General features: G+C 44.1%; 5 protein-coding genes across 5 annotated transcripts; 2 read left to right on the top strand and 3 right to left on the bottom strand.

Annotated features, from left to right (window-relative positions):
* Nucleotides 1-1811: 1811 nt before the first annotated feature.
* On the top strand, nucleotides 1812-3853 carry AOL_s00083g479 (uncharacterized protein; the record flags this gene model as incomplete). Its single annotated transcript, XM_011125658.1, has 2 exons — nucleotides 1812-3312; nucleotides 3372-3853. The coding sequence occupies 2 exons, from the start codon at nucleotides 1812-1814 to the stop codon at nucleotides 3851-3853; spliced, it is 1983 nt and encodes a 660-aa protein (XP_011123960.1).
* Nucleotides 3854-5450: 1597 nt separating this feature from the next.
* AOL_s00083g478 (uncharacterized protein) lies at nucleotides 5451-8256 on the bottom strand (the record flags this gene model as incomplete). Its single annotated transcript, XM_011125657.1, has 7 exons — nucleotides 5451-5679; nucleotides 5756-6432; nucleotides 6497-6757; nucleotides 6851-7438; nucleotides 7513-7761; nucleotides 7855-7988; nucleotides 8055-8256. 7 exons carry the CDS (start codon nucleotides 8254-8256, stop codon nucleotides 5451-5453), a joined length of 2340 nt encoding a protein of 779 aa, XP_011123959.1.
* A 961-nt stretch (nucleotides 8257-9217) lies between these two features.
* Nucleotides 9218-9556, top strand: AOL_s00083g477 (uncharacterized protein; the record flags this gene model as incomplete). Its single annotated transcript, XM_011125656.1, has 1 exon — nucleotides 9218-9556. One exon carries the CDS (start codon nucleotides 9218-9220, stop codon nucleotides 9554-9556), a length of 339 nt encoding a protein of 112 aa, XP_011123958.1.
* Nucleotides 9557-13991: 4435 nt separating this feature from the next.
* Nucleotides 13992-16129, bottom strand: AOL_s00083g476 (uncharacterized protein; the record flags this gene model as incomplete). The annotated part of the gene is made up of 6 exons (XM_011125655.1): nucleotides 13992-14118; nucleotides 14196-14318; nucleotides 14412-14671; nucleotides 14755-15316; nucleotides 15415-15844; nucleotides 16009-16129. The coding sequence occupies 6 exons, from the start codon at nucleotides 16127-16129 to the stop codon at nucleotides 13992-13994; spliced, it is 1623 nt and encodes a 540-aa protein (XP_011123957.1).
* Nucleotides 16130-17693: 1564 nt separating this feature from the next.
* Nucleotides 17694-20305, bottom strand: AOL_s00083g475 (uncharacterized protein; the record flags this gene model as incomplete). The annotated part of the gene is made up of 4 exons (XM_011125654.1): nucleotides 17694-19014; nucleotides 19082-19272; nucleotides 19330-19941; nucleotides 20009-20305. The coding sequence occupies 4 exons, from the start codon at nucleotides 20303-20305 to the stop codon at nucleotides 17694-17696; spliced, it is 2421 nt and encodes an 806-aa protein (XP_011123956.1).
* Nucleotides 20306-21866: the final 1561 nt, after the last annotated feature.

Raw genomic sequence — 21866 nt, 5'->3', positions numbered from 1 at the left:
GAGGAGGAGGAGGAGGGGACGCCTTTAAGGGCGAAGTCGGAAGCTTTTAGTTGGCAGTGGCTGCACGAGGATCTGGGTTGAGTGTCTGTGTCATCCATCCATCCATCCCAACGCATTTATTGTCCAAGTCAGCCTCGCATCACACCAGCCTCACCATTCGCCATCATATCATCTAGACTACCTACTTTAAGTACCTCTTAGCTACACAATCTACACAAAAGTTGCAGGATAGGTGAGTACAAAACTTATAGCTACATACTTATGTACTTATTACGAGTACTTACTTAAATACTATGTACATGTACTGATTTTATAGTACCTCCTAGTACCACTAGCGCATTGACTCAACCATGATATCAATCGTGATATCAATCAATTAATCGACCAAATGAATCATCCATCCATCATCGGATCCATCAATTCAAAGCAAGCATCACCGCTGGTTATCGTTTTATAGACACACCCGAAGAATAGACCACTTAAGCTTACTCATCTGCCGAGACAAGAGTACCCATAACTTCGATATTTGGTCGTTGCGTCGTCGGGCCTCCTCCTGACACCCTGCTCTGGCATCCATATGCGACTAATGCCACCTTACCGCATTCTTTTCTCCTTGATTCTAAAAGCTAATCTAACCGTTAAATCTCATAAGCGATACGCGATGGACCCAAAAAAGCCCATTCGCACCAGGTAATATTGTCGCATTGATCAACGATATTTGCTCATCGAAGCTCGTGAAACTAACCCAAATTCCATCCCGACATCCCGAAGTCGCTCACCATGCGGGATAATCACCCGCCACGTGGTTTGGATTTGTGAAAACAGCGTGAAGGATGTGGGAGCAACAACTACCAACGCTTCCAACACTTTGTTGCACTTACCAGTGTACTTTTGTTCCGCACTTTCATAAGAAGTTGCTGGACATACGGCTCGATCACTCAATTTGTTGTGCTTCATGAATCAATATTCATCACCATATATACTTATTCACTCCGGACCCGTTGGCCCCAGGGTATGGGAAGCAGTGTCACATACCACACGCAGGCTTTATCGTTATCCGTGATAACCGCCAAAATGCTACAGGCCTTCAGTCGACCCCAAATATTAAAACATCCAGCCTTGAATGTTTCCCTGTTCCGGGGTAGGGGTAGGGCCACCGCCGGAAGGTCGGAGTCGTGCATGTGCATATCTACTGCCCCCATGACTATTCACTTTATCCTGTCGTTATTCTCCAGCTTCCAGAAGTGGAAGCAGGGCATCAGGGTCCACCCTACCATCGATAGAAGCTGTCAAGTTGCCCATCCGCCCAAGTTTTCCATGTCGGAAGATCCACTGAAGCGCCAAGCCTGCTAAAATCCGGCAGCAAAGACCGCTTCTCCGGACTGGCCAGCATCCTGCAACACACTAGACGGCCGGCAGGAGGGCTCGAATACAGGGGAGCATCCCCTTATCCCTGCTGGTTTCGGCATCGTTAATAACCCCATTCGTCTCGGTTTGCCATCCAGGCAGGCCGGCATGCAACCACAGTGTCATGTTCGAAGCAGTCAGCTCAGCTCGGACGGCGTGAAATTTCCACAATGTTGTATATAGTCAGTGCCGCCGCCGCTTCTCTAAGGGGTACAGGTTTAGATATCCTCACGCCTAACCCCATCACTCTCTCTTATGTGTTACCGATGCTCTGTGTAGCCGTAATCTGCCCGGAAACCTGAAAGTGCTTCTGCGGGTTGGCATTATTTTTTTCGCAGCGAACCCGACCCAACAATCAGGCAGGCGCCTAGATTTCGATGCAAACGGCGAAAATGAAGGGCAAAATGGCGAAGCCATTGTCATTGTTCTCGAGCCCCCCTCCTCCTAAAGAGGGGAGATATCATTCGCAACAGTACATGGAAAAGAGGAAAAATTTCGTCTTCAAGCTGATTGCTGGCGCTCTAGCTCTAGCGTTGACTTATTTTCTATATATCTCCACAACAGACCCGAAAACGGCTTCTCGTCACACCGAGCGCGCGAAGGCTTTCCTAGGAAAACCAGGCCCCAATGCGATAGCAACGGCAGATACAATTGTCCCGGCTGTAACGGTCAAATCTGAATCGGTCGCCCCGAAACCGGCCGGCGAGGTTGAGGCCGGCCCGGTTGAAGCTACCAATGCTGATGTCGAAGAGGAGCACATACTTGTCCAGAAGCCGAAACAAACGACAACCTACGAAAAACCGAAGGTTGATCTCGCGGATGAAAACAAACCTGCAGGGAAAGCTAAATACGGGAACAAGCCGAAGGATGAAGACGTGCATTCCCGGAAATCCAAACAATCTCTTTCAAAACCCCAAAATGCAGATTTCAAAAGAGCGCTCGATCGTATCTTTGAGCTGCTTCCCGATGAGATGCATGTTCGAGAACTTCTACGCCCAATCGACGGTACCGGAAAGGAGAAGCTTCGGGAAACTGGCCTTCGCGCAAGAGCATTTAAGACCTTTTTCGAAGCATGGGAGAAACTCCATGTAGTTATCGGAGAAGACGAAGCTTATGTCAGGGATGATATCGTCCAAGAACTTCGCAGGGATAAGTCGATTGAAAATATTGCGCAAACTATCCACCAGTATGAGGCCTATCGTGGATTTTTACAGCGATTCGCCACTCTTCTCTTCCCATACTTCTCGCCATATTTCGCTGACCATATGAGTCTACATGCTCAAATGTATAAAGGCGGACGTGGTATCGTTCTCTCTGCGGGTGACGGCCAAGCTCCATTCTTGCTCACCTCCATTCCATCCTTCAGGAAGCTCGGGTGCAAGTTACCAATCGAAATCATGTATCTTGGTGATAGCGACCTTAGTGAGGACTACCGGGCTGAACTCGAACAGTTCGAGGGTGTCGTTACCCGAGATATCTCCGCCATGGTCAGCGATGATGGCTGGAGACTTGCTGGATGGGCCGCGAAGCCATTTGCCATGTTGCTTTCTAGTTTTCGAGAAGTCATATTCATTGACGCAGATTCCTTGTTTTTCAAGAACCCAGAAATCCTCTTCGAAGATGAAGAATATAAAAAGTACGGCGCACTGTTTTTCAAAGATAGAATCATTATGCCCGAGAACAAGAAGAGGTGGTTGCAACAAATCATTCCAAAGCCGATTTCGAGGAACGTCCGCCAGACCCGCCTCTGGACCGGTGAGAGTGGACATCAACAAGAATCTGGTGTCGTTGTTGTCGACAAATGGAGGCACTTTGTTTCTATGATGATGGTCACTAGAATGAACGGCCCAGACCGTGACGGTAACGAGTCGAAGGGTATTGTCGGTGTCTACGACTTGGTTTATGGTATGTTAACATCAAATCCAAAGTCTACGCTCCTGTACTGGATGCTAACCTAAAAATAGGTGACAAGGAAACTTTCTGGATAGGATGGGAGCTTGTTGGTGACACCGAATACGCGTTCCACTCAGGTGACGCAGGTATCATGGGAGAACTCAAAGAACAGCCTCCTAAACCGACTGAAAGCACCCCCCCTCCAGCAGAAGGGGAAACCCCACCACCTGAAAAGTTCACGATCTGTGCACCACAGCTCCTCCATCTTGACCGGGATGGAAAGCCTTTGTGGTTCAATGGTTGGATCCTGAACAACAAGTTCGAGGAGAAGAAGAAGCAACGAAAAGCAAACAACTTTCAGTTCTATCTCCGAGAAAATCCAAAGCCGGATTTAGATACTATCGGAGGACAAGACCAATGGCAACTCCAGGAGAACAATATTTGCTGCTTGACAACGAATCAAAATTCCCAGTTCAGCTCAGAGGAGACTGGCACTCTGACTATGATTCTAGATTTGGCATATAAAGCCGGCGCATACGGTAAAGGTAAATAGATTTGGCTGGTTCGTAAAAATAAAGCAATGTTTTGAGGATGTGTGATGATATTTCACAAGGAAGCGACGGAATAAAAAAAAATACATCAGAACGTATAACAGCCTTGTCGACCCGTCATTTTTTTTGTATATATTACGAGACTTTACCACTGGGGTTTTACCTGTTTTTGTTTTTAAGGAGTTCTGGGAGCATCGGGTTTATATCGCGTTTGGAGAGGACAGCGAAACTCTCCCAGAACCAATCTTTTTTTTTTTTTACTACATATTCAGGTATATATGAAAACATGCATATATAAGTATGCATATTCTTGATGATCGATCCTGCCATCCCCTTTAGAACTCTAGCGTAGACCCCGATCTGGAGAGTAAAATCTCATAATATGTGTGTGTTATGTTGATCATTTTCGTGTTGCTTCAATCTCGCATCTACTTGATCATGATATGGTTTCGAGGGCTAGTATGCGGAAGGCCTTGGAGTATTTATTTACTAATCTCCAATTAAACATTCGTTCATAATCTTATTAGGCATCTATGTCAATAGATACGTGCAGTTAGAGGCCCCCACCAAAAGGATGGGGTACACAGTACACGTCTCACCCCAAAGCTATAACTATACAATGCACGTAATGAAGTAATTCAAAAACAAGATCAAAAAGTATCAAATACCAACGGCAATAACACCGATGCAACCGAAGTCTTCCCACTGATGAATACAGGGTATTCGACTTTCTAGCTGTCCTTCTCATGAAAACAGGTTTTTAGAGCGAAGAAGACGTAAAAGGAAGAAGGAGATGGAGGAGGAGGAGGAAATGATTCAGAGAATGAAAACGAACTAGGCAAAACAAAGACCGTGATCCCAGAAAATTACAAGAACCAGAAGCCGCACAGCACAACGGAGAAAGAAAGAAAAAGAAAGAAAGAAAGAAAGAAACGAGGGCTCGAGCTAAGAAGTGGAATGGCTGATAGTTACTCAAGTGCTTGAGAATGGATAAGGAACAAAGGCAGATGAAGTACCGCAAAAGGTATTAAAGGTGCATATGGTAATAGCGACAGGGAAACGGAAAAAAAGAAGTAGAAGAAAGAGAGGGGGAAAGAAAGAAGGAAAGGAGAGCGGGCTAGGATCATAGGTAAATGCATAGCAAGAGCAATAATGCTGTAAATAAAAGTACAGCAAAAAAACAAAACTGGGGCGCTGGTAACCAGGAGAAAGGTCGTGAGTGTAACCCGAGGTGTGAGTGACAGCAATCATCCGCTAGAATGTTCAAAGCATCAGGGGACAAAAAAGGCACGCAATCAGACAGTGTGATGATCATCCTCCAGGAAAGAGCGGTGCCAACCAATGGAGATGTCATAGATGGTCGTCAGCATTTGCGTTAGGTAGTAAAAACAAATGAGCTAAGTGAAACAAAAGAATCCAAGTTTAGACATTTGGAAAATTCAGGCCGAGAGAAAGGAAGTAGGGGGAAAGGAAAGGAAAAAGATAAAAGAAAAAAAAAGCTGAATGGGTATCATGAGGGTTTTCCCATTGAGACGGGAACATCCAAGGGCAATGGGCCCGTGGAAGGACAAGGACAAAGGAAATCGTGATCATCATCAACTACCATTTTTTCCGCGCAAACCTCTTGTTGAGAAGTGCGAGGACTTTGGGGACGTTGAATTGAACGTATTCCAAATCCAAATCCTCTTGATTGTTCTGCTGCATCTCAAGTAAATCGTCTAACTTGAGGTCTAGTTCTAACAGGCCGCGATTTCTTCCTTTGTAATGGAGAGAAATAACGAAAGTTCCAGGCATCGGTGAAGTGATGTTGAAATAAATATTCGCCCGTCTAAAAAACCAGAAATTAGTTTTTTTTTTTTTTTTTTTAGATATGTGACTATCAGCGATCTTTGAATGTTTCTTACCTATTTTCGGGGACATTACTCTTCTGGATCACGCCTTCCTTTTCTAACTGCTGGTGTGTAAATTTATAGGGCCCCAGAACTTGCTGCTTCTGTTGTTTTCGGACCTTGCCTTCACTCTGACTTCGAACGTTGTGCAGGTAAGACTTGTAGGTTTCTAGCTGTCCAACAAGGTAGGCATTATGATCTCGTATGGTTTTATAGACCTCTTCGAGTTTTCCAGTTTCTTGAATGACCTTATCTTTCAAGGAACCTAAATGTACCAACTCCTGTTCAACTTCGTCCCTGAGCAACGAGTAGTCTTCCTGTTTGCTGAGAACGCCCATCTCTTCAAGTTGGTTAAGAAGTTCCATAGCACGAATGCCCTTTCTAACCATTGCTGCATCTCTCGAAGAGGTAGCCGCTAGGTCGGCAATCTTATCTAATTTTAATGGTCGCCTAACCGCAAGTGCATTCGATGGGATCGTCCTCATGAGCTGAACAAAGATAGACTTTGCTTCCATAAAAAAAACATCCTCGTCGGTGATATCAAGGGCGGCTGTGAGGTCATCGATTGGTTGTTCCCATCTGCTGAAGAGGGGTAAGATGATGGCTCGATTCTCTTTCCTCGGAACTTGATGCGGTGCTGGTCCAAGCTCAGTGAGCAAGATCTTAAGGTGAGGGTGAAGGACATCCTGGCACTAGGTAATTCACAGCAATGATTAGCCTTACGTAATCTAGGAGGTGATACTGCATGTCACGTACCAAAGCAGCAGAATGTTTCTCCAATAACGAATGAGTCGCATAGATTTCGTTCAAGGATATTGTAAGTTCTAAATCCTTCTTCGACAATGCAACATACTGATCCATCTCCAGAGATTCATAGAAATCTCCAACCTCACACAGATCATTTAAGAACTTGTTTATTCTCATCTTGTTGTGTTGAATAAACGGTGACAGGCTAGCCATGTAAGGTTCTTTTGAATACGATGGCTTGTTTGCAAGATTTTGGAGCATTTTTGCGATCTAGAACGAGACTTTGGTCAGTTATCAACTCTATAAAAAAAAAAAATAATAATATCGATAATAAAAAGGGCCTTCAGATCCGGATATCCTTACAAGAGTTAGAGTACGCCTTGGATTGTCTGCAGGAGTTCCGTCGACTAGCATGTAGGAGCGCGGAGTGACAATCGCTGGGTTGATGAATCTCAAGAAAAAGAAACCGCCGATCAAAGTACATATAACCGGATCCTTAGCCTCCGGGTATTTCCTTCGAGTAAGCGATCGGATCTGTTTACAGATCCACCTGATGCCATACGGGGTCTCGTTGAGGTTGTTGATGATAGTGGTCAAGAACGAATTTGCAATTTCCATCAACATTGTTAACCTGGGCTCAATGATTTGCTGAACTTGTTCATTTTGGGCAGCCTCCTCAGCAGTTACACTTTTAGGAAGATGGGCAGGTAGAGAACCCGTGTCCTCCTCGATTTGTTTGATCATTTGCTCGTAGACCTTCAGAGGGTTTATTTCCAGGTTGAGGTCCTTGTGTTCGATTAAAGAATTGATCCGATCGGCAAGAACTGTCTTGAGATAGCTTTGGCCCGGTCCTCTCCGGGTATACGTTGTCATCATACGGGATACCGGGGTGTTGGCTCTTAACAGCGAGCTATATTCAGGGGTATTCTCAAACTGAGCTGAAAGGACAGACTATAGATAAAAAATAATGATAATAATAAATTTGTTAGAAGAAACGGAAACTAGGGCGCGGTATTTTGACGTACTTGAAACATTGTAAGAAGCAAATGCTCCTCTCGACTCTCGTATTGGTTACCGTAGATGGTGAACATAACGGTTTGGAGCAAGGAGTCAATTTCAGCCATGGATACGAGACGGCAGAGAGCGGCAATGTGTCGTGGTTCGGATTGAAGGAGGAACATAAGATTTCCGTAATGCTGTGTCTTCTGGTCGTTTGGGAATTGTCCTTCTTGGAGTTCTCCGCCTTCTTCGAGATGGTTGGCAACTTCGTTTTGCTATCACCGAATAGAAGAAGAAGAAGAAGCAGAAAATAAACTGTTAGAGATCATAGATGATGGTCAAAAATTCAAGATGGGTCTTTTTTTTACCTCCTCCAATGCCATGCGATTTTGGATCAACAAAGCGATTCTAGAATCCAAATATCGAACATCCTTCTCCAGCACAAAGTTCTTTTTCGATTGCGAGGATATTTTGGCTTTCAGGTCCCTTAACACTTTCTGGGCTATAGACTCCAATGATTAGCGTTTGGGAGCAAACAAGGAAAGATATAAAGTTGCATTGTCCCAACCTTTTGCAAGCTCATCCTCGATTTCAATATCCTTCTCAGCAGCAGACATCGACATGTAGAGAGTTGTGATGGAATAACGCTTCGACTGACGGATGGATTTCGGGGGCCCATCCGTGGAGGACATTGTGTTTTGGCGGGTGACTGGTGCAAAGGAAGAAGACGAGGACGTCGACGTCCTCGAAGGTATAAGCATTGTCGCCATGGCTGTCGGTGAATAATATGTATATCCCTCTCCGGAAATTTGGATGGTAAGTGCACAATCGTCGTGCAATTGAAGATTAAAACAAGCCGAAACAATAATTAAGAATAACGTGAACCAGAATCTATTCTGTGTCAATTCGCGTCCAACCCAAACTTCCGACAAGCCCTTGCTTGACGACGCCTTTCTAGAACTGACCCTGCTGCCAAAAAGGATAAGCTTTCAAAAGGGAAAAGGAAGCTTCCTTCCTTCCTTCCTCCCTCCTTCCTTCCTTGTTTCCTTCGTTCCTGCGGGGATGTGGTGGTGGTGGTGGTGGTAGTAGTAGTAGTAGTTGAATAGGTAACTCCGTATCAGGAGCCCGATAAGGTCCAAGACACAAGTCGAGGTTGTCCCTGAGAGAATTGCAGGTTGTCGCTTGGCTTTGAGGATTACAATGTTTAATACAACTCGGGTGTGTTGATAAGGATACTTTGGATTCAGATGCCCTTTTTTATATGCTCCGGGGGAGGGGAGAAGGGGGGGGAAAAAAAAAAGGGAAAAGGGAAAAAGATATAGAAAGCGACGTTTAAACGCCCTTTATGATGGTCGGATGGGAGGGGAGAATGGGAGGGAAGTGTTTTTCTTCTTTTTTGTGTATTTTATTTTAATATGTCCTTTGCCGCTTCTTCTGCTTCTTCTGCTTCTCTTCTTCTTCTTCCTCTTCCTTTTCTGTCACTGCTTCTTGATCCACACGGTATTGCCGTCACCAGAAGGGGAAACTTGGTTCCCGTTTGTGTGGATGTGCGTGCGTGTGTGTGTGTGTGTGTTTGTTTGCTGCAGGCTACAAGATCTAACCAGAGAGAAATGACCCGTTAGTGGACGAGAAGGCCGAAGGACGAACCAACCAAGTGAAACAGGGAGAAGCCAACGAATGAAATGAGAAGAAGAAGAAGAAGAAGAAGAAGAAGAAGAAGAATGGTATAGTATGAGGAGGAGGAGGAGGAGCAGAACAACGACAACAACGAGGACAAGGACGAGGACGAGGATGAGGATGAGGACGGACGGGGATGAGGACGGGGATGGGGATGGGGGATGGGGACCAGGACGATGGGATCTATGGAGGATGAGGATGAGGATGAGGATGAGGATGGGCGTGTGGGAGGATGGATGGCAGGAACGAAGCGAGATTGCTGGCTGGACCTGCTGTTTTCTCAGTGTGGGGCGGATGGTGCAGAGATTCTACCCGCAAGCAATGTCCCCTGCTGCTAGTGATAACCACTTCGGTCCTGATAGAGCGATAGAAGGCGGAGAGGCCAGAACCTGATCTCAGGGAACGTTCGAACGCTAGGCCGATGCCAGTATTGAGATGCAGCGATATGATCCTTCGCCGGTCGGTTACTTATGCTTTTGATCGAAAATCGAAAATCGAAAAACAAAAATCGAAAAACAAAAATCGAAAATCGAAAAACAAAAACAAAAACACGGATGGTGATGATGATGGTGATGATAGTGATGATGGTGATGATGTATAATAATACAGTTAGCTATAGACGGTGAAGGTTGTATAAGAAAGAGATAAGTCAAGTAATTTAAATTTGTGGTGAGGCGGTAAGTAAGTAAGTATGTATATGCATATAAAAGAAAAGATTATAGGTCTACCTGGTATACTTCACAGCACACACGCCGTAGATGTACTACGTAGTGTAAATTATAAAATAAGATAGGATACTAATATTAATATTGATATTAATATTAATATGAATTAAGATATGAATTGCAATTACAATCGCAATTACAATTACAATTACAATTACAATTAAACCACGAGAACAGTTGTCGTGTGAAGTGTGAATGAATCTACTTGCTTAGTCAGAGTAAGTAAAGTAAATAATATAAACATCTAAAGTACAGTATTTCCGAACGTGTAGATCTCTCAAGATCCAGATCGGGTTTATCGACCAGAGCTAGCTTGAGAGCTTGACTTGGGGGGGAGAGAGAGGCAGACAGACAGAGAGAGAGAGAGAGAAACAGGGAGAGAGAGACAGACAGAGACAGACAGAGACAGACAGAGAGAGACAGACAGAGAGAGACAGACAGAGAGAGAGGGGCTAAATAAACATCAGACCACTCTTGAAATGATATGTCACTGCATTGCGCAACAATAGCGTTATAATATAATATAAAACTATTTTCATGAGCTATGTAAGTATGTACTACATAGAGCTGGTTCGCAAACTCTAATTCCAGCTCTGAGGTACTCAGCCAAGTCGATTCTTCGCGATGACTATCAACCATGCAAGTACACAAGTACATAAGTACATAAGTACATAAGTACACAAGTACATAAGTACATAAGTACATAAGTACACAAGTAGTATATGTGCATCCAATTATGCTTCTGGCCTCGTATATATACCTACCTACTTAAGTACTTAAGTAGATACTACTTTCTTCCCGAATTCCGAACATCGATGCATCAACTTTCACATATCCGGTTATATCCTGTCTGTCACCACCCCCTTCCATTCTCCAACCACTTTCCTCTCTTCATCCGAGGAAAATCTGTGACATCGTCCCTCATGGCTAGCTAACCGTCTGCAATTGGCGAAATTATCCTTGTGAGCGAAACAATCGTTAGCGCGCCATGAGGAGAGAAAGAAAAAAAAAGGAAAAAGGAAAAAGGAAAAAGGAAAAAGGAAAAAGCAGGAACGACGGGCAGACAGGAACAGGAGAAAAATCCAGCCATCCGGTTCGGGTGGGTACCTCCACCGACAGAAGGAAAAGGTACCTCTACAGATATTGTAATGAGGTTGATCCTTTCCCGTGAAGTACTGGCTACTTTCGAACCACCTGCGTTATCGATGTCTTTGTACTATGTATGTATGTACCGTACCTAAGTACTACTTACATGCGTAGAAGACCAACATCCCCGAACCTACCTTGTTCCTAGCGGCATTTGAGATGAGCACCCCTCTCTCGACGAATGAACGAGCTCAAAAAGAACAAGCATCCTGGGAGCTGAAGAAAAAAAATCACCACCTCGGAAGGGTCACGGGGGTAGCAAAAAGGCAGAGCTATCCCTGTCCGAAGAATATGTTATTATGTTAGCAAAGAATCGATGGTGTGGAGCTATCATGTGACCTTCACCTCAAAATACGTATACAATGCAATTAACGTATTTTTTAAATTTTCTTCCCAGCCCGAGACTGTACTATATATATATATATATATACTTATATATGTAATAACAAAACAGAATTGAAACAGCGATTGTACGTACTTACATATTCATGTTTGTTGGTTCAGCTTAGCTTAGAGTATAATATAAGCTACTTACTAACTTAAGTAGTAGCTAGATGATATGCGTGACGAAATCCAACGATTCTAGAAAAGCAACCCATCACAATTAACCAACCAATTCGGATCCGAACCTGTCGAATTCGATACCCAATATATTATAATTATACTCTCCGAACCTCAAGCCAATTAGATGATAAATTTATAAAAAAATTACCATCTAAAAACATGCGCGAGCAAGGCAACAGTGCTTATATTTTTAGCTTAGGAGCTTGAGTGCTTATTGCATCTTTCTAGATATGTCAAAGTCTCCCAGGTATCCAGGTGATAAAGCATACATATCCCGCGGAACAATACTCCTCAGCTCATCGTGCTTTACTACGTCAAACCCTCCTACTTGAGCCCAAACCCCGCCTCTAAAGTCTCGAAATTCCGATAAAAGACGGCCAATTGACCAGATAGGTGGCACCAACAAACGCCACCGTGAGCGAATAGACACTCATTTGTTCTAATTCCCGGGAGGAAAGAGGGACAAGAGATCTAGGTTTTCTTTTGTAGATCGGCTTGGGGGTTACAGCTGACCTTATTTTTATTTTTTTGCTAGCTATAGCTCTTGGTCGGTAAATAGTTCCAGGCTCTCGAACTATCTTGATCATCCGTAGAAAGCTTAATTAAGGTCTCAGATCTCCATCATACTGTTATAATAGTACCCAATATAATAAGCAAAATCCGTAGGAGCGAGCTCGAGCTCTCGGACTTTAGGCAATTAGGACCTATTATAATTAGCGGCTACCGTATATTGCGTAATTGTAAGCATAGGTCGTGGCTTTTTGAGATTGTAATTTTGTCCCGCCGTTCACAATCCGTCTGGGAAGGAGTCGACCTGGCCATCCTGCCGATGTGTTTTCACAATATGCATATATAGTAATTGTAAGCGTACGGGCATATATGAATATAAAATGTGCAAATCGTCGTGAATCCATGAGTCCTAGTAAGTACTTGAGTATGCTAGTAGTTAATTATATGACCAGACTTGGGTTGCACAAGTTAACAGCTAGGAACTTAAGGTCCCCTTCGCCTGGATTCGGGGCTGTCCTTCCATAGTCTCAGCTGTCTGACGGGATTTGATTGTATATGTACTCAGCTGGATTCGATTTATCCACCTGGCCTGCCACCGTCTGGCTACCTTTAACCTTCGTTGTTTGCTTTTATATTTGTGTAACTAGTACTTACTTAAGTACCTACTTAGGTGGTAGTACTTAAGTAAGTACTTAGATATATTCTTCTTGATGAGAACCAGCGGATACCACAAAATGGCTTAAGAATTGACAGAAGTAACCTTATTTTAATAATATTAGTATTAGCTAATTATATGATACCTTTATGCTTACTTGCCTAATATCTGTCAAATAAAGCGGTTGGTGCGCAAAGAAACCGTTGCTTTACTCTCCCTAATTACTTATAGGAGTGAGCGGCTGAACCTGTTCAAATATCTAAGTACTTAACACCCAGACTGGATATACCACCACGCACCATGGGCCCGAGATTTTTTACTGCATACCTAGCATGGCTACTGAAGATTTGTCTCACTAAGGATAAGCGGATTACCAAAAGTCGGATGTATATATATATCACCCCATACCTGCAGATTTCGTGCTTTATCGTCGGGTTCGCTCACAGCGCTGGGACAGGTTAATATCTGACACGAATGCTTTCTACCCTTGACGGAGACCAGGCCATCGTGAGACCCTTTTGCTTCCGGATTCTGTCCCGAATATGAATTAATTTGGGTCGTATGGGAAATTTAAACTTTGGGGAGGCTATATATATATATTTTGGTTCAATACTTTATATATTACAACTAAACTGCATTGACGGAATCCCGTATTACCGGGGACCTGCCAGGCCTGGCAAAACATGAGGTGAGATATATATATATATCAGCTGCCTAAGTAGGTAAAGCACAAAGGATGGCTATCTAAATTTATTGCTATCTGGTGATAGCCATGACGACGACAACGATGATGATGATGATGGTTATGATTTCATTACTTTATTTCGTTATTAGATTGATACCCAATGATCCTACTGAACAAAATAGGTATATATACTGATATATAAGGGTCCTCCTCGTTCATGGCAAATTATAAGGAACCAAGAACAATATACAAAAAAATACTTTTGGGGCCAGAATTAGAAGAGGAGGAGAAAAAAAAAAAGGTGAGTGCAAGAATGGATAACACCCAAAAATGAAAGAGAGCCAACCCCCCACGCCATGAGAAAACATCCCGCTATGTTAGTCTATGTGAAAAGTGAAATGCCTGCAAGCACGTACGTATCTACCAATATCCCATAACAAAGTAAAAGTAGCCAAAAGCTTCAAAAATCGGGTATCAAAATAAGAAGGTATTTTACCCGCGTACCCAACTCGTTAATCCAACTTGGCCGAGTGTTCGTCTCCCTTATGGGAAATTGATCCAATCTGCTACGAATCCAGCGTCGATGTAAGGGGCGCGGCACTTATCCATCAAGGTACAGCGAATTGCATCGATCATCTTATTCCAATTTGAGTTGCGATTCCCAACGAACCTATTGTTAAATATCGTGGGTTAGCGGCACAAACCAGGGTATGTCGTACTAGGCAGGACAGCCGGTGTTACACTTACGTATCACACTCAACCGCCATCCATAATTGCATCATATGCGTAAGTAGTGAGTCGGTTTTGTTATGTGCGAGTGCAAGATTGGCCTGGGGCCCTCCATCTACACGTGGGATATTGGAGTAGTACCTATTTTTCGATGCGAGGTCGTATTAGTTAGGTCATCTGAGCTATGCAAACGAGCTTCCCGAATAGGGGGGGCTACTAAGATCAAATACTTACCAGGTCCAATCTACGTTCCCAAAACTTCGAACAGGGTTGACGAATGGCGTTCTTTTTGCCTCAGCGATTGCACCAGGGTCTTCGGTGCTCATGAATGCTCGTTTTATGTAACTTAGTGGATTCCGAAGAATGAAACGCTCCGCCGCGACAATATAATCCCGTGTCGAAATTAGACGTCCTTCTCCTGCCTTGTCGCCATGTCGGATGTGTATCGAGACTGTCGAAGGCGGCAACGGAAACGGAACTTCACGCGCCTCGGGCTAGCGTGGATATTAGCTATTGGGTTCCCACTCCTCTTTCCCGCTTCGTCCGAAGAACGACATGTAGATTTATGGTAGCTTACCTCCTCAACATTTCCACGGTTGGTTTCGACACCCTGATGAAGTGTCTTGTTCAATCTCAACTCTGTCATCCTTTCTAATGCTGCGCGGTTTGGTCGGAGAATATAGCCGTAAAGTTGCGCTCGCCACCAGTATCTCAAAACTGATCCGCCAGGGGAAACGCCTGACCCGCCGAAATACGAACTGTAGGCCAATTCGGCGAATGGGACGGTGTCCCTGATCTTCCCATCCTTAACTTCTGAAGGGTCGATTTGATGGACTGAGTTTTCTTTTGTCGCATAAGACGCACAAGATGACAATCGTTCGATGACACACTCCAAAGAAGCCTTCGCTCCGACGTGCTTGCCGCAAGTTTCTTCGACTAATGTGTTCCCAGGAGAGTCTTCTGGATCAAAGATAAGGATTCTGTCGGTCTGGATTGCCGCGGACATTTCGATAAATACGCGACGAATAATAGCGCCGAGTCCATGACGAGGCCATTTATTCTTAAGAACGTAGAACTTCTTTCCTGTGCAATCTTCTGGGTGCTGATGGTCGTAGATGTACTGTTGGGCCCATTTTGTCCTGTCGGATAGATAGTATCGTCCAACACGTTAGTGTGGCTGAGGCGATAAATTGTTGAGGAAGGACAAGAAGAAAAAAAGAGAGAGAGAGAAACATACAACGGAGAAAGGCCATCATCATCCAGTGAGTTGATGTGATCTTGCCATGAACCAGTCCTATTGATTCCGTAAAAGCTCTCGATTTTTCGTACTTTTTCAGGCCAATTTAGAGCAGCGGCTCGGAAACCAGGTAACAAAGCCAACTGATCGTCGGTTAGCAGGCTCATCAAGTCCTTCGCATATGTCCTCGGTGAAGCAGGAGTTCTGAACCACGGGTTCGGGTTTTTATAGCCTAGCGGGAAGTCGGCTTCGATTTGCTCAATATCGAGCTGGCTGGGGTCGATTGTAGTTGTGGTTGTGGTCGATTCGGGAGGAGATGTTTTGGTTTGAACTTTAGTTTTCGTGATTGAGGTTGTGGTTATGGCGGTTGTAAACGTCGTCGTCGCTGTGACAGTGACCGTGGCTGTGACAGTACGAATGGAAGGAATTTCTGTATCATCGAAGTCGAAGTCGAAATCGAAATCGAAATCGAGATAGGGAATTTAGCTAACGGTAATAGTGATAGTGATAGTGATAGGCGCTCGTGGAGGGGAATGTGAATGGCCACATGCATGTATGCATGGCGATGGCGATGGCATGTCAGGATCAACGTACCGTTGGAGAGATGGATGGGAAGGACACCAGAGACTCGGTAGGATGATAGAGTGAAGAACAACAGAGATAGGAAGACGACCGCGCCAAAGACGATCTTGATATGAGGGAACTTGAGTCCCATCGTGAATTGAATTGACCTGCAACTTACTACTTACTACTTACTTACTTGGAGACTTTATATATACGAGCAGACGATGCTCATATCATAGTCCAGTATAGTATAGTATAGTATAGTATAGTATAGTAGAGTAGAGTAGAGTATTTTGTAGTAAAGGAGAGCAGAGTATCAATTTAATTAATTGATGTGGAGGATAATATAACCTAAGAAGTATGTGAGTACCTATGCATATGTAGATGAAGTCGACCCCATATCCATCTACCCACCCATGAGTAGGAAGGAACAGAGATAGGAATAAGAATGAAATGAGAATCAGAATCAGAATAAGAGAGAGAGAGCATGGCGTGGACAGAAGACAGGCAAAGGATGCAGGATGCCAAGACCGGGACCCGACCCGCTTCATGTACTTACTTCGATATTATTATTATTATCCTGGACATGTAATGGAAGTATTTCCATATATAATTTGAAGCATGGAGTACAAAACAACATGTACTAAACTTGTACTGTACTTGTATTGTACTTGTACCGTACTTACCTAAGTACTTAAGTAATTATATATATACCAGGCGGGGCTGAACGGAAAGGGTTATATCGCGACAAGGCAAAATTTAAAAGCCTCCAACACTTTCAGGAGAAGATACATAATAAGTACATACATACAATTCACAAACAACCTCCATGCTGGAGAACAAACTACAAGAGAATAGTATACCTGTGTACATAGTAAGGACTATGTAATGGACATATGCACCGTTCAGCTGCAGAGAAAAACCAGTTAGATTGGTCTTGTCGGTGTGAGGCTGCGGCACAGGCCCTGCTTGGAGACCCTGCTCAGGGGTGGGTCCTCGATATTATGCAATGACAGGGCCATGCACCTGGGATAGTACAGAATGTAACCATTCTTATGTATCTCGATCCTCGTCGTAGTGATAATCATATATCATATCAGCACATCGTCGTCATCATCGCTCGCTCTTGTCGTCGAATCTACTTGTTATAGATTCCCTTTGTTCCGTGTTCCTCCTTTTCCGGTTCTCGCATATCTACCTACTTAAGTACTTATATATTACACATGCGCGTATCCAGTATATATCCTTCTAATCGCGTCGTTGACCAAGACTTTCGACGAAGCTTTTTTTTGTCCAATCATGCCGAGTGCTTGCATGGTATAAGCTTATTTTGTTCTGTTGCAGGCATTGGACACGAAACCCCTTGTACTAAGTCCTTAGCTAGTGAGTGCAAGGACCAACTAGCGTGAACACTGGTATGTGCTTACCCCCCCTTTTGGCAACCGTGGGATTTTCGTGGTAGATTTTTTTTCTTGGGTTAAATTGCCTGAGGCAAATGCGACCGCCACCGCAATCTGTGTAACTTAATGCAGCTGTCACTACCAACATATCAAACTACATATTTACATACCCATATATGCGCGCGCTCAGTTGCAGGAAGATGGAAAAAAAAAAAAAAAAGAAAAAGAAGAAGAAGATATTTCTGTTCCCCTTCTCGTTAATTGTCATTTCACTAAGCAAGTACCTAAGTAAGTAAGTACTAGGTTGGTGAGTAATTATGCCCTCATTGTTGAGCTTTTGCCTTCCCTTTCTCGCCTTCGACCTCTCATCCCCTTTGGACCCCCATCGTATTTCTTGCTCCCATCGAACGCTTTGCTTTCGCTTTCTTTCTTCGCATTCATTATCGATGGTGCCGATGTGTAATCAAATGCCTGGAACTCTCCTTCTTCATTTTCTTCATCATCCCCACCGTTCTCCTGAAGATCCCCATCTCCTGGTGCCGTTTCGCGTTTCGCTTCTGCCTTCTTGCGCCTCTTTTCTGCTTTCCTAGCGGCTCGCTTGTCTAACTTCGAAAGTTGAACTGTCTCAAGCCCATCTTCCTTGTCCACATCATTCCCGGGTATAGCCTCCCCTGCGCTAGCGCCAACCTGGGAGCTTGGTGAATCTGGATCGCCATCCGATCCATCATCATCATCATTGTGCTGCACATATTCGGTGACATCTTCAAGCTTCCGCTTCCGCCCTCCGCCAAGCTTTTTGATAACAACTATATCCGCCGCCTCTGACTTGATCTCTCTATCTTTGATGTAATCTGCACGAGGGATCGGCGTCTGAGTTTCATGTCCGCCAGGGCCGTCGAGAACGGTGGCCGTGAGATTTGGCAAGGGTAGTGCGAGCGAAATGTCGTTCACACCAACGACCAGGTCCTTAACTTCCCAACGACTACCGCCGAATGTGCCTCCCCAAAACTGAGATTCTTCTGTTTTTGCTCCCGCGTCTCCCGCGCCAAGCATTGGCATTATATTTAATCCCTCTTCGCCATCCTTCCTTGTATCTTTAGCCTGCGGAGTCCAATATTTTCCAGCGGTAACCAAAAGATGTTGTACCGAACTGAACGGCACAGGGTTTGCCTTGGCTTCCTTGATCGTAGAAACGAGGTCTGATAATTTGGACCTTAGCAATGGGTTGCTACTGACTGATAAGGCCGCGGCTGCATCAACAGGCATTTGCCTCGCAAAACTGAGCAAGTGATTTTTTGACATCACGAAATGTGGATTGTCGTCTTCTTCCCGTGCAACCCTATCACGCCATGCATGCACGGCCCTGAACACAGAAAATTGTTCATCAGTGAAATTGACTGCATTGTGTTTCAGGATCGATAGCCAGCCACGAGACCCGCCGCCGTTGACCGGGTCGTAGGGCTCTGTATCGTAGGTTTTAAGGCATGTTTCTTTCGAATTATTTTGCACCGTTTCGATTTTATCCTCCTCCGCGGCGTTGCTCTTCCCTATCAGTTCGTTCCTCATATTGTCATAGATGAACAATAAGAAATGCGTGTCGGACCTTGCGTAATCAAGCATTTCCTGAGGTATGGGTCTTGATGTTTTTCTTTTAGTTTCGACTAGGTTTTTTTACTTAGAAAGAGATTTTGTTGAACTCTTACCTCACTCTCCAATCCGCCAATTGATACGACTTATCAGCGTCGAAATTAATATATTTTTTGAGAAGGAACGCGAGACTGTGGCCGGTGAATCCCAAACTTCTTGCGGCATCATATGTATCGAAAAGGCCCACCACATAGATATTCAGATCGCGTTGAAGCCAGATAATATCCATAAAGGCACCATGAAAGACCTATGTGATGTTAAAATTTGGAAAGATTTACGACTGCCAACAGCAAAGCCCACATACCTTCACAATACCAGGATTGGCGAAAACCTCGTTCAGAACCTCGAGCTCATCTCTTAGCTTTAGGGTATCGATGATCCAATCCTGTTCGCGTGTGCTAACTTGCATCAAACACACCAAGCCGATATATGACCTAAAATCATGGTGCTCCAAATCCACGGCTATCTCCTCCGCTTTTACTAACTCTTGCATCATCTCGTGTAACCGTTGGGGAGAATCTACGAATATAGCCGAAGTTGACTCAAAGGGCTTGTATTGAATGGGCTCCGCCACTTTGTGCACACGGTTTGGGAATTTATACTGAGATATCTCCTCTAGATATGGATGCGGGTACTTCTCCCTACCATCAAGGATGGTTGGGACCAAACTGTCTTGGAGCGGTTTGATCGCATGCGGCTTCTTCTCCAACCGTGGTTTATGAGGGCCCGAATCCAGCGGCGACAAGGGTTTTTTGAATTGAAGCTGAGGTTTCACCATGTGCAAACTTTTGTTGAATGCCTTTCTCCCTTCTGCTGTCCGCTTCTCCGTCCGAGCCGACTTGTAGTTGCTCTGCGCCGTTGTCGTCTGCATGATCCCTCTCTTCACAGTTCCAGTATATTCGTCCATACACATATCCTATATGCGAAACAATTGTAAGCTTCTGTAATAGCAAACAAAATATGGAAGGGTAGCAATTTCATACCGCTTTCTCTAACAAAAAGTCAACGACTTCAGAGATAACAGACCATCGTGTCTCTACACTATCTGAATCCTCGAAATTTTCAAACTTCACATCAGATCCATCGGTAGCGTTTCGAACCAAGCTATTGATCAAGCCTAAAACTTTGCTGTTTGTATTGTCGAGAACTGTGGAAAATTCTGCATCTAGGGATTTGTTGAAGGCGATATCTCCTGACGAAAGAGTCTTCACTGTCTTGACGAGCTTAACCAAGCCGAGGGAAGCATCCTTTTGGAATGTAGCAAATTCCGTGGGCTCCATGCTCGACAGCGAAGAAAGATATCGCTAACGAGTATGTCTGCTTTGTTTGCGTCGGTGGTCTCGTGTGCGTCGGGTAGATCAGCAAGTATTTGGGAATATTTCTTTGTCAACTCAAGGATCGCCGCGACGGGACAAAGTGATAGTATTATTCGAATGGATTGTAGGATGTGCGCTTGTATCGTCTAGGAGCATATTTGATTGATCCGAGGTCGAAATGATTGTGTTCTGTCGTCGACAAATGGCAAGTCGCGAATGTTTCTGATTCGATGGCTTGGAGAGGAAAAATTTCGGGACCGATTGAGTTGAGTTGCTCCTTGGCTTGGCCTGGGTGCTTACATGCCTGCAAGGCACAGTTCTCTCCTTCGTTTACCATACCACCATACCCACTACTTTCAGCACCTTGTTCCAATCAAATTCAACATCAAGTTTTCTGCACCTTTTCATAAAAATAATTTTAAATTTAAGTTTTAAATTTTTTTTTGGATTTGTCTATCTTTTTTGGTTAGGTGAGATGTCAGCGAGTCTGCTACCCGAGTGTTTACCGGCAAAAGAGAAGTACGATGCTTGTTTTATAAGATGGTATACCGAGAGTAGGTTGGTTCTCTCTCCAGAGCTTTTCTTTCACGATACTAACCTCCAGTTCTATACAGAGTTTCTTCGTGGTGAACGATCCGAAGACGAGACGTGCAAGAAACTGTTCCTAGAGTACTCACATTGCTTAAAGGTTAGACGGTATATTCATTTACCGCTATCGCTACTCGCGAGCTATTGTCGGCCACGAACTGACCAGATGATGTACAATACAGAAAGCTCTTGATAGCAAAGGAATCAGCAAAATGCTTGATGAGGCTAGAAAGAACACAGAGGATGGCGATTTGAGTCGGCGAGAATCATGATGATATGTACAGGGTGATATCCACTAAGAAACGAAAAGGAAGAATAAGAAAACAACATCTCCACTCTGCCTGGACCTCGCTCGGGAAATCGACGGAAGGTAAAGATAGCTGCGCCTGGAGATCCGGCATGCGACGAGCCAAATGAACGAACAGGACACCGTACTTATTGTACGAGGTACGCTAAGCGCGGAACGGGAATCGAATCAAAAACCAAAGAGACCTAGTAATGATTGTTTGATATATACCTAATCAGAGAATCATCGGGTATGACCATGGCTATGGCTATGGCTATAGAGTGGTTTAGTGGGGAATCCCGTACGCCCTGGTTGGTGCAGAGGTTTATTGCTACGAGCTGTAGGTGTCAATATAACTAAGAGGTCGCTCAGAGGATGGCGGTTCTAAACTACACCCGATCCTCCGTTGAATCCTAGACGTACTAAGTACTCCCTTACCTGCCTAATACCTTTTTTATTTATTATCATTACTGTTATTATCATATATTTATATATACAAGTATATATAAGTACTTACATATATATTATTTTCACGATAAGAGTACGAACTTCAGGATTTATATTATTTTAATTTATATATTTGACAATGAGAGAGCGTGGGGCTATCGGAGTTCGTATTGGTTGGTGAGCTCGAGCATTCATGTTTCAATG

Source organism: Orbilia oligospora (genome assembly GCF_000225545.1).
Source record: "Orbilia oligospora ATCC 24927 unplaced genomic scaffold scaffold00083, whole genome shotgun sequence".
NCBI lineage: Eukaryota > Fungi > Ascomycota > Orbiliomycetes > Orbiliales > Orbiliaceae > Orbilia > Orbilia oligospora.
Note: the sequence above shows the minus strand (reverse complement) of the source record. Positions and strands in the feature narration are given on the sequence as shown.